Source organism: Mauremys reevesii, linkage group 9, assembly GCF_016161935.1.
Source record: "Mauremys reevesii isolate NIE-2019 linkage group 9, ASM1616193v1, whole genome shotgun sequence".
In the NCBI taxonomy this organism is placed as follows: Eukaryota; Metazoa; Chordata; order Testudines; family Geoemydidae; genus Mauremys; species Mauremys reevesii.
Window position 1 is genome coordinate 18552388 of NC_052631.1, and position 12912 is coordinate 18565299.

General features: G+C 38.6%; 1 protein-coding gene across 4 annotated transcripts in view; it reads left to right on the forward strand.

Annotated features, from left to right (window-relative positions):
* SI (sucrase-isomaltase) overlaps window positions 1–12912 on the forward strand; it is a 200409-nt gene that overhangs the window by 61347 nt on the left and 126150 nt on the right. For all 4 annotated transcript variants that reach the window (XM_039488204.1, XM_039488205.1, XM_039488207.1 and 1 more), the window contains 5 exons: window positions 546–634; window positions 5890–5939; window positions 9572–9742; window positions 11300–11449; window positions 12510–12716. In XM_039488204.1, coding sequence (XP_039344138.1) covers window positions 546–634; window positions 5890–5939; window positions 9572–9742; window positions 11300–11449; window positions 12510–12716 — 667 coding nt within the window. The remainder of the gene's footprint in view (window positions 1–545; window positions 635–5889; window positions 5940–9571; window positions 9743–11299; window positions 11450–12509; window positions 12717–12912) is intronic.

The window sequence follows — 12912 nt, forward strand, 5'->3', positions numbered from 1 at the left end:
CCTGTGTGAATATGAAGGATGAGTTGCTCAGGCTGATTATTGCCTGTGGGACAAAGTGTGGATGTTAGACCAAATTCCTTTCTCAGTGTATATCTGGAATAACAGATTGATACCCACATAATTAAGAGGAAAAAATGGCTTGTTGAGTTTAGTATTTAAACTTTGAGATTGGTAATAGCTGAAAGCATTGATATACTTCCATGATTAATGAAATAATACGATTACTGGTTAATCACATGTTAATGTCGTGTAATAATTTTTAGCCCTGCCACACATTTTCATCCATTTCTATGAAAATGAAAGGCAATTTCTCCAGGTGAAAAGTAGCTTAGGGAAAATCTGTTCTGTTGTGAAATTATTAAAATCTCTCAGCCAAAAAATGGTGAAAGGAAATCTGCAAAATTTTGCAAACACAAAACCTCAGTTTTTAACATGAAGATTTTGGAAATGAAAATTGGTAGAGTCAATATTTTTTCAAGATATATCAATATAAACAACGTCTAGATATCATTTATACTCTTCAGAGAAAGTCTTTCATTTTACAGCCGCAAGAATCCAATGGGACTTATAATTGCATTAGATGACAATAAACAAGCAGCTGGAGATTTATTCTGGGATGATGGAGAATCTAGAGGTAGGCACATTAGATACCTGTAACATTTGAAGTATTAGTATATTTGAAAATAATAATCCTAATTTTTTCATTGGTTTCATGGATGAAGAATTTTACATTATGCAAATTAGTGGTATACTTACAAATTATAAATGTTACAATCAGGGGGCCCAGTCTTGCAAATTCTTACTCATCTGAATAGTTCAGTGGGACATTAGTGAGGGTTTGGGTATGCAACCTCAAGTGGAGGAAATGTAATGTTCTATTCACAGAAGGGACTGAAAGGCTTGTTAGAATTGTTGTTTGCTTTTAATATGAAAAAAAGAGGCTTATATTAACCTTTAAAAAAAAGTCCAAAGTTGTACACCATATTACTGACATATTTTTAATACACTAAATTCTACTCTCAAATTTGCTGTTGTAAATCCAGATTAATTCCAGTGGATGCAACGCTATCTTGGGTATGTCTACACATGCTGCAGTCACACATCTGAATCACTGTGAACATACCCTTAGATGTGGGCATAAATACAGACAGTGATAAAGTTGGGTGCTAAAAGGGAGGCATCTAAATCCACAAACAAACATTTCATCACTGATAATGTCAATAAACCTCATTGCCTTCTAGGGTTGTTGCTGTATTGTTGTTGTAGCACATGTAGCCACTAATCAGAGATGAGGTTCCAGCTGTTCTGGATACTGTACACACACACATACCAAAAAATAGGAGGCTCTAAGTGCACCTATGTAGCAGGATTTTGTTTAATAAATTTAATCAAAATAATTTATAAATGTATTCATTTCTATCAAATGTCCAACTTAGCTAAATAAAATATCTGAGTTTTATCACTTTAAAATACTATAGTTAGTGATGATAAGGTTGAGATTAAAGTTGATTTGGAAAATAAAGGGAGTTTGGACTTTGACTTATAAAATAACTGGCTGTGATTTCTAGAGGCACCTAAGAAGTTATGCACCCAAATTCCATTGAAATTTACTGGGATCTGGGCACCTAAATCCTTTCTTTGACAATCCCAGCCTTTGTCCTTTTTATTATACTTTTGTTAGACAAACCAGCAAGCAGTTTAAATATTTATTCCAAAATGACTTCCTGAGACCTTTTATTACACACTCAGGCTTTTATTAAAAAAAGATTTAAGGACCTGTATGTGATAGTTTTTATTGTTTGTAACCCATTGTAGCACCTTATTAAAAAAGCTAAGGGTTTGGTTTATGGCATATGCCCATTAAAACTAATGTATTTCAAGAATACCTGGTTTTCAGGAAGTTCTGACCTTGCATTTTTAATCTAACAGTTTCATGCTATCCATAGAGAGAAGGGAATAGAAAAAGAAATTGAGCATGATTTAACCATGCTGGATAAGTTTAAGAAGGAATTTAAGAAGAAATGTTTCAACAATAAGGGCTTATGCATAGTGGAGATGGTCAAAGCTCCACCGTGGTGGTCAAGAATAGATTACACTATGTCATTCCACTAATGTTTCATCTCTAGTCCTGCAAAATATGGCCCTGATCCTGCAAAACACTTGTGCATTTGAGTGTTTTTATACACAATTCTCACTGAGTGAAATAGAACATAAATGTTTTCAGGACTAAGATCTAAAGGTGGAGGGAAGGTTATATAGGATTACTTGTGTTAACTGTTCTGATTTCTGTCTATGATTCTGTAAGGTACTGACTGTCTAGTACTGAAATTCATTCATTCTAACCTCTATGTTCAGATATACACATCTTTTGATCAGTAAAACTGTTGAATAGATCATCTTTGACCTCTACAAATGTGCTCAAGTTGGAGAACTCGGAGAAAAATTAAATATAGTCTCCCTAATAAGCCTATCTGTAAAAAGATTCTGGGATTCTGCTACTGTTCCCCTGCTGTCAACTCACCTGTTTACAGATCAGTTTTTCATTGAGGGGGAGATGGGAGAGGTCCCAAAATGGTCCACACTAACCCTAAACTTCTCATTAAGTGGTAGACCTAATTGTGAGGAAAGACCTAATTGTGAGGAAGTACCAGTGGTAGACCTAATTGTGAGATGCTGCCCATCTGGTTCTCCTGTTGTGGGACACCTGGCTGACTACATCATCCTAACTTCTCTCTCAGCCCCAATTCCAAGGTGCTGCCATCGTCCTAGGGAGTCTGCCTTCATCCACGTACTTTAGCTGTGAAGGACTCAGACTCTCATCTGGGTTTTCACTGCTGTTCCTTTAAAGTATAAAATGCCCAGTCTACAATTCCCTGCGATCACACTGTACTCTGTAAATCTTAACTCAGAATATTGAGTCTATCTGTCCTGATATTGAAGAACTGGGGTATTTAAGGGGAAGTTATTTCACTACCTCAAGTAGGAGGGCACCAAGCTAGCTAGATGCCAAAAAGTGGGGCTGCTTGTGCTTCGAAGGCTTATGGTTTGATGATTTTGCTTTATACTGTTGAAAGTCTTTTTTTTAAAAGATCTATGCAATAATAGATACGTACCCTACTTATAGAATCCAGTTCTTATTGTTTTGACTCTACCAGTCCTGAGTCATGCAAAACCTTTCAAACTGTCCATGCTCTTTTAAGTCTCATGAAACTCTGGGCTGCCTTAAAGAAAATGCGTTGTGGTTTAGCTGATAATTGCTGCAATAAATATTGAATGCCCTGGGCAGTTGCTGATATTTCTACAGAGGGAACGTGTTCATTTTCAAGATCTAAAATAACTCAGATTTTATTGTACTAATATTGAGAAACAAAATTATATGAGCTGTTATGATTTTTTTTATCATTTTCTAAAACAAGTCTTCCTAAAAACTTATGAGTTGCAATCTTCCTTAGAAATTGTTCACAATTTACTAGCAACCACAACCTTCTTCATGTCTGTCTTTTTTTTTTTTTAAATCCCACACTGCAGTGTTTAGTAATCAACTCTTACATTTGCTGCCAGTGAGGTATTTTATTCCCTGTTTCATAACTACATTAGAGTATAATGGAAACTCTTTGCATAATAGATAATTGTTCAAAATATTTCAAAGGGTTAGCTTTGAAGTATGGATATAAGGTTAAAAGAAAGTGTATGCAATCCTTCTGGCAAGTAGCATTTTAATTGCAATGTAGATGAATATCAAGTTTAGGCTCTATTTATGTCAATTGCATGGCAAAGAACTATGATCAAGTAATGTTATTACTTTTGCAAAGTCAAGCACTCAAAAGTTAGGAAATATCAGAATTGAGATTGCGTGTATACACACACACACACTACACACACACAGGCTGCGCACGCTACACAGGCACAGTTACGTGCTGGTTTTTTCCACAGGACCCCCTGCCTTGTTTCTGTCCAGATTTGGTAAAGCACTTAACCACAGGAAGACAGTGGGCTACTCATTTACTTACAGTTAAGCATGTGTGAAGTGCTTTGATTTCGTAGTATGTTTCCACAGGTTTGCCTTTATAACAGCTTTTACTGTAATCATTCTTTAACATTCTGCTCTTTAAAAGTGTCCGAATTAGCTGGGGGTTCGTTCAAGCTTGGTATTGAGTGAGGAAAAGACAGGCAGGACCAGGGTAACACTGAAAAGCCAAGTTTATTTTTTTAAAGGGAAGGTTTTGGGCTGGGGGGGGACCCAGATAAACAATGCAAACAAATTTAAAACATTTAACAATGTACTGTATACTGCTCACCACACCACACTATAGTCAGAGACACCAATCACACAGACACAGGAATCAGGTTCGTGGCGTGGCGCGCCGCGTGCAAACACAAAGAAAAGAGACCCACAGGCCACTCAGCCAGCCACCCTCACACAGAGGGAGAGTGTGGTGTGGAGTGCACTGCTGCAGATTCCATTCCACACACACTCAGACTGCGACCTGGACCCTTTCTCAGCTACTCTACTAAGAGAAGACAGCTCCAGTTTAACACACAACACACAACACAGACAGACACAGATTCAGATTCATATTCACAATACAATTAACAATTAATAATTATAATTATAATAACGATTACACAAGCTAGCTAGGCAACAAATAATGCAAATGTGCAAATGTGCAATTGTTTGTTTGGGCTGGGAAAGGGAAAAAAAAAAAAGAGAGGCTAAGCTAACTAAACTAAACTAAGCCAAAAATTAAAAATGCAAAGCAGAGCAGAGCAGCAGCAGAGAGAACAGACAGAAGGAGCATGATGGCGCGACTGGGACCAAAACAAAACAAAAAAAAAAACAAAAAAAAAAATAAAAAGAAAAAAGCACAAGATAACAAATCCAAAACAACACGACACGAGCTAGAGCTATATGAGACCCTGGCTGAAAGCTGAAAAGGTTGGCCCGCTTCTACTTCCACCTGACACACACTACAAGCTAGCTATACCGAGAGAGACCCACCGAAGGGGAGGTTCCAGCCCCTTTAGCTGATCACACCACACCACCAAAAACACTCCACAAAAGACAAAATTTTTCTGGGGGAATTTTTAGGTTTTATCGAAATGATCTCACTCTATCTCATCCCCTCTCCTCCTGGTCTGGTTGTCCCTCTGGTCTCTCCCCTCCTCCCGCCTTCCCACGCCGGAAGGACTTGGGCAGACTTAGATCTCTGTATACAGTACTCTGGAGTTGCTGGGCAGAACTAGCCTGACCTCCAGATGACCGGGCAAAAAAGAGGAAAAAAAAATGCACACAAAAAAAAAATGTTGACACCACAACAGCTGGGGGCTGGATCAGAATCTGGTCACACACACACGCCCCGACTTAGACCCAGAAAAAAAAAAACAAAAAAAAAAAACAATACACAACCAGTGTTGCTGATATCATCTCTGCTCTCTCTCTCCTCAACAAGAACTCAAGATGGATGCTGCCTTGCCCTTTAGCACTTTTAGAGGGACAACGACCAACAACACGGACAGCCATATTACAGACATATAACCCATTGCGACAAAAAGGAATAGAAAAGGAGCGTAAGTTTAAAGCAGGTAAATATCCCCATAATGTAGGATCCATTTCATGGACATCAGGATGGGCAAAAGAGTTTAGTAAATCTTCATTTGTCCCTGATTGGAAGCTATGAAAGACAGGAATTATGTCTTAATATCAGTTTGCACAGCACCTAGCACATTGGTGTCCAGATCTTGATTCAGACCTCTGGGTGTTACTATAATGATAATGTAGCAATCGATTGGTTTCTAATTGTGACACAATCCTATGCTCAACTTGTCATTAATGCTGGGTAATTTCTGCACTGTGCTTAGAAAGTGTTAATTTCTCTCTCAACATTTTAGATACAGTGAAAAATAAGGCCTACATTTATTACCAGTTTTCAGTTGCCAATGTAAGTAATTTTTCATAATGTTATTTTCATTGTGTTCATATTAATCCATAATGTTTTCAGTTAACCAGAGCATCATGTTTTGTTGGTTGTTCATTCATTCTTTTACTAACTTTTAGATATCATAAAAGCACCCACATTTCCTGACAGATGATAAAACTGACATACAACTATTTATCAAGTAGTAGAACTGCAAGGTGGCGATTGCCTTCAGCTTTCATCAGACCAATGGGAGTTTTGCCTGAGTAAGGGAGGAGATGCAGTTCTATTAAAAATGTAGTAGTGGACTCTATAAAATGTATTTTAATTTATTTCTGCACAAGGTTTTTTGGATTTTAGACTCTCGACAGATATTCTGTCAGTAGAAATAAATGTAACTATCCCACACGTATTTGCTAACAAATAATACTTTTATTAGGACAGCAATTCTATCATTTCGTACATATTAAAAAGCGTCATAAAGTCCGCATATAAGGCTGAATGTGTCCATTCTATGGGGATGAAGAACTAGGGTAGGGAAGGAGTGTTGCATCTATTGCATCATTGACTCCTTCCTATGACCCCAAAGAAGCCCCTTCATGTGTTCTCCGTTGGACTTGAGTCTTTTAAGGGAGCGGTGGGCACAGGATCAGAACTACTGCATACAACATTGTCCCCCTCAATCCATGGGGATTTCAAACCTAGATAATTCTGATTGGGTAAGAATTAATTCATGTTTCTTTCTCTGCTGTGCTGAAATTCACCCAGGGGAACAGCTGGTGGAGGGGAAACTCACAGGAAGCATAGGAGTAGAAGTGTGAATACTTTCATAGATCTGATTATCATTTTTCTTTTCCTTATTTTTAATCTATTTTCCCTACATCAGTGGTGCATAGTGAAGCCAAAGAGCTGGCATTTTAGAGGTGTCAATTTTTAATTTTTATTCTAAGGAGTGAATGTCAGCAATTTAATTAGGCTGTCAGTACATAGATAGTTGATAGTCTCTTTTGTCTATTTTTTCTAGATTTAAACAAGAATTTTTAGCAGCTATTTAATGGTTGCATTCAATTCACTCAAAAAGAGAGTGAATAATGTTAAAAAATCCTAATTGTCTCATATAATACGTCTGTATTATTATTACAGCTACCATGACACTGACATATATAGTATTTAACAGTATCCTTTCCTGGTGACTGAATGGTTCAAGGGGGGCTAGTAATAGGATATAGAGCCTTTTACTAGTGTGTCATCTGTTTGATACTAGCACAGCTCCGTTGTGACTGAAAGCTACTGACTGATAGTAATGTGATTAGTGTAAATATCTTAATGTTGGTCCATGACAGGAATGGAGAAAGTTCACACCTAGTGCACTAAATGGTAGCCTTGTTTGCATTCTTAGCAGAGAGGCCAAGGATCTGATGTGTGCAGAGAATAAATTTATATAACTGGTTCCTCCAGGTCATAGCTGAGACACACTTGTTGGATGCTGTGGGGAAAATTTCTCTGTTGCTACTTGTGATGCACCTGTTCTCAGGATCGCTGCATAACCACAGGCTTATGTACTGGGCTATCAGTCTTCCATTAGCCCTGAATCCACACACAAGCATTGTTGGTTTTTGATAAGTAATCAAAAGTTTATTAGTAATTAACATAATTTATTTCATAATCATTTACTCTTTGTGGTTACAAAGACATTATAATCAAGGGCATATTTCCTGCTCTTATTGAAAGTCAATAAAGAAAGGTTAATTCATTGCATAAAGCTGCCATATATCAATTCAATCAATAAGGGAGAACATCTATTTTTAACAAACAAATAACGGACATTTTATTAAACAGGTAAATTGCTAAGAAAATATAGTGGCCTGTTCAAGAATGGAAAAAAATATATATATTGCATCAGCTATCTTCATTTCCCTGGTACATTTGTGCTGTGGACCATAAACAAGGGGTGAAATCCTGGTGTCACTGAAGTTAATGAGAGTTCTGCCCTTGACTTCAATGAAACCAGGGTGTTTCCCTATATAGGCAAGGTAAATACATCTGAACCAGAAATGCTCTCCTTCTCTCCACCATATGCTTTCCCAAAGTGAGCACGGAGCTTCAAGTAAATGGAGCTATGTGGGAATCTGGTCCTTTAATTATTTAAAAAAAAAGATTAAAACTTTAAAGAATAGAGAACGTCTGTGTTATTGATGGCTTTTCCCTCCCTTCTGAACTCAGACAGCTGGTTATACTCGGGTTAGGATTGAAGCTGAGAGGGTTGGGTATTATAGCCAAACCATTGACAGATCATGGTGAGGCTGGAGATTGTGAGATTAATTGTGCATTTCAACCTTCACAAGAGTGATGTTTCGGAGTGTATTTATGATTTCGTAGCTGCAGTGACAGCCATAGTACTATCCTGGTGGTGGTTCCACAGCCACCTAGATCAGAGGTGGGCAAACTATGGCCCTTGGGCCACATCTGGCCCTCGGGACCATCCTGTCTGGCCCCCGAGCTTCTGGCCTGGGAGGCTAGCCCCTCCCATGCTGAGCCCCCTCCCCCGCAGCCTCAGCTCGCTCACTCCGCTGCCGGCTCACTGCTCTGGGTGGTAGGGCTGTGAGCTCCTGGGGCAGCTGTGCTGTGTGGTGCTCTGTGCTGCATGGTGACGGCAGCATGGCCCAGCTCCAGCCACGCTGTGTGGCTGTAGCACTGCCAGCCACCGGTGCTCCAGGCAGCACGGTAAAGGGGCACGGTGGGTGGGGGGGGTTGGATAGAGGGCAGGGGAGTTTGGGGTTGTGGTCTGGGGGCGGGGGGTGTGTGTGTGTAGGGGTCGGGGGGGGAAACAGGGGGTTGTATGGGGGCAGGGATCCAGGAGGGCAGTCAGGAAGGAGAGTGGGGTTGGATGGGGCGGGAGGGCAGTCAGGAAAGAGGTTCCGGGGGCGGTGAGGGGACAGGGAGCGGGGGTGGGAGGGGTGGATGGGGCAGGTGTCCTGGGGGGGTCATCAGGGAACGGGGGGTTTGGATGGGGCAGGAGTCCTGGAGGGGCAGATAGGAAGTGGGGGCCAGGCCATGACCCCCTTCCCCTAACCAGCCCTCCATACAATTTTGGCCCTCAGGCCAAAAAGTTTGCCTACCGCTGACCTAGATGATGATTAAGCCATTAGATCTAATGTTTGTTTTCAATTCAGTGATTCAGTCAGTGGAAGTTGAAAGCTCTCGGCACCTGACAGAAGACACTTGGTACATCTCTGAATTGGGTACCTGCTCTGACTGAACAGAGTTCAGTTCAAAGTAAATAGGATACAAGTCAGAGTGCTACTTCAACACTTCTCTGGCTCATGTCCCTCATTTGCTCTTTATTTCTAAAAAAATATATATTTTTAAAAAAGTAAAAGATACGATTGAAGTACATTGTACAAATTACAAGAATGAAACAGTGTCCATAATGTTGTAATTATTTATGTTAAACATATGTTATATTATAGATCATGGCCTTTAAGAAAGAATATTATCCAGTTAAAGAAACTGCTAAGGGGAAGGGGAAAAAAAGTGTGTGTGTCATTTTATAAATTTTATTGTAAAGGAATGTTTAGAAACACACAAAGTGACTCTTTCCAGTAAATCATACAAGACAGTGCGTGACAATATAATCTGAATATTTTATCTTTCAGAATAGCTTAAAAATTAATGTTTCGCACATGAACTACACCGATCCCAACAACTTAATGTTTGAGGAAATCAAAATCTTTGGATTGCCTCTTCAACCTACAATTCTTACTGTGTCTGTAAATGGTGTGGTGGAGAATTCTCCTCATAATATCAGCTATAATCCTTCAGATAAGGTAAATAATATTTGAATTCAGGGACAGAACCTTCTTAAGAATTTTACAAACTTTCTTTCAGGTGCTTAATAGAATGAGATCATGGATGTAATAATGTATAGTAAATCTGTTTTGTTGCAGAATAAAGGCACTTAAAGCTACAATTGCGTTATGCTCAATAAAAATGTATAAAAAAATGCATGCCAGTTTTGCCCTCAGACACACACTTACAACTCTCAGTAGCCAGTAGAAGTTGTGCATGACCCCCAGATGGCTGGATTTGACTTAGAGTAGAGTGTCATATTTACACAAGGTAAACAGTATTTGACATTAACATCAATGCTCAAAGAGTCCTTTTAAAAACTAAAATGTGTGTGCTCTGAAAGCTTCTCCGGCATCAGTGCCACAAGCACTCCTCATCAGGATGAGTTCTGAGTGGCAGCCACATGGCATGTATGTGCTGAATAAGCAGTCACTTTAAAACCCCATTGAACTGCCATTCATGACAAATCTTATGAAGGAACTTGAGAATCCTGCCACTGCTGTGTATCGGGTTTCTGCACCATCTTTTAACTATTACAGGTGATTGCGTTAAATTAAAATGAGAGAAATAAAACAAATAGACCCAATATTGATTATTGTAATTGTGTCTAAGATTAGACACTTAAATCCATGGTTAGGCACTTAATTAACAGTGGTCTGATATTCGCTCATTATAAACTTCAGTGGAAGCTGTCAGTACTCAGCCACTTTTATTTATTTGCTTAAGTATTAATTTAGGTGCTTGTTATAGAATTCAAGTCTGAAAATTTTAATTTTCATGCATTTTTAAAAATATTAATAAACTAAGTATTATGGGGTAGATCCTCTCCAGCGCATCATCAAAGATTTACAACGATGCCAGCTCTATCCACATATCCATTCAAGTGACACCATCACAGGACCTAATCACATCAGACCACCATCACATCTACCAACGTGATATATGCCATCATGTGCCAGCAATGAAAGAATAAATGGACACAAATCTGACATCAGGAATCATAACATTCAAAAACCAGTGGGAGAACACTCAACCTTTCTAACCACTCAGTGACAGACTTGAAGGTAGACTCCAAAGAGAGACTGCTAAACTTGAATTAATATGCAACTAGATACAATTAACATTGAATCTATTTCCCTATGTTAAGTTCTCTCACACACCTATGGGGGCATCTAATTATCACTTCTAGTTTTTTCCTCCTGCTAACGATAGCTCATCTCAATTGATTAGACTCTGCCTGTTGGTATGCATACTTCCACCTTTTCATGTTCTCTGTATGTATAAATATCTCCTGTCTGTGTGTTCCATTCTATGCATCCGAAGAAGTGAGCTTTAGCTCACGAAAGCTCATGCTTAAATAAATTTGTTAGTCTTTAAAGTGCCACAAGTACTCCTGTTTTTTTTTCGGGAGTATGTTTTCATAGTTCTGTTAACATCAATAGAGCTATGACAATTTATACTCAGTGAAAATCTGCCCCTATATGGGTTGAAGACAACATTGTTTGAAAAATTGTTCTTTGTTCAATTTTTTACAGGTTACCCATGTAACTGGGCTTCAACTTGAGCTAGGAAAATCATACTTACTGGAATGGAATCAAGAGTTAAATAACATTGAAAGATTTGATTGTCACCCTAGTCCCAATGCAACACAACAGACATGCGAAGCCTTGAACTGTATCTGGAATGTGAGCAAAAATTATTTCTCTAACGGGGAATAGGAGTAAAATAAATAAGAAACTTTTATCTTTTTCTTTATAGTTTACTGTTGTGAGAAACATGGATCAAGGCAATTTCAGAATGGAATTAGTCTGACAATATTCTCCTTTTACAAGACTTCTTTTAAACAAAGGGCCATATTGTCAGCTGCTGCATGATAGCATAGCACTGTTGACTTCAATGGAACCAGGACAGTTTGGAACAGCTGAGGATCTGGCCAACATACATTAAAAATAGGAGATGATGTGGTATTCTTAAAAGACAGGGACAAATAATACTTATAATTATGCTTCCACATACAGCTCTTCCCCCGCACATCAGCTCAGAGTGCCTTTTGCAGGTCAATCTGCCTTTGTCAGCATTCCATACTCTCACTAAAACAGGTTCTAATTAAAAATTAGTTCTACTGGCACATAAGATCTGAAGAAACCCTTGAACTTTAGAGAAGTTTTCATCCAGTTTTTAACGTAATGACTTGAATCTGTCTTTGTAAAATGGATCCAGACAGGAACAGCTGATATGAAGTTCCTCAAACTTGGGTGACTTTCTTTTCCAGATCTAAATCTATGCTTTAAAACTTGGGTGCATCTCTAGCTTTGAAGTCTAAGATTCTGTGGAAGCCACTCCTGAGAACAGAACAGCCATGATGGCTGATGTGCTTACCTCCACTCGCTGTACTACAAGTATCCAGTGTATAACTATGTGAAATGCTTTGGGATGATGACCATTTGAAAAGGGCTTTCTGTCTCTGTGTAAAATGAAATTTTATTCCAGTTGTGAGCTGGGACTTTTTTTAAAAATAGAGAAACTTAATCTTATCAAATTGTGCATTGTGCAGTTGATTAAATCTCCACTGGGAACTGGGATGTGCCCAGCAAACTTATTTTCACTTGAGAACAACTAGACAGAGTTTGAAGCTAGGTGAAAGATTACTGCATTAAGCTACATCAACAGATGTAACCACAAATAAAAATAAAATTCAGGCTCCCAAATACTGTTTACTGATCCGCAATATACTTGACTTTTCAGCCTGTCTCCACTGATAATGTTCCATCCTGTTACTACCCTTCTGACTATGGTTATTCTGTCAGTCAAATTAAATACACCTCTTCAGGTTTATCGGTGAACCTCAACAGAAATGGTAATTATGCTAATCGTGCTACGACTTCTACTACCCCTATCAATACACTTCGCTTGGATGTGACCTATCATGACAACAATATGCTGCAATTTAAGGTAAATTCATTCTGAAATTGTTGTGAACTGAGATTATTCCTTTGGTTATATTCTTTAAAATCAGTTGTCTGCTTTTTGTACATTGGTTGACAACCCTGAATTTTCCACCTGATGAGGGAGGTTTCTTCATTTAGCTAAATAGCTGTTATTTGAGTTCAAGCAAATCCTCTCTTCTCACAAGAGTTTATGTACTAGT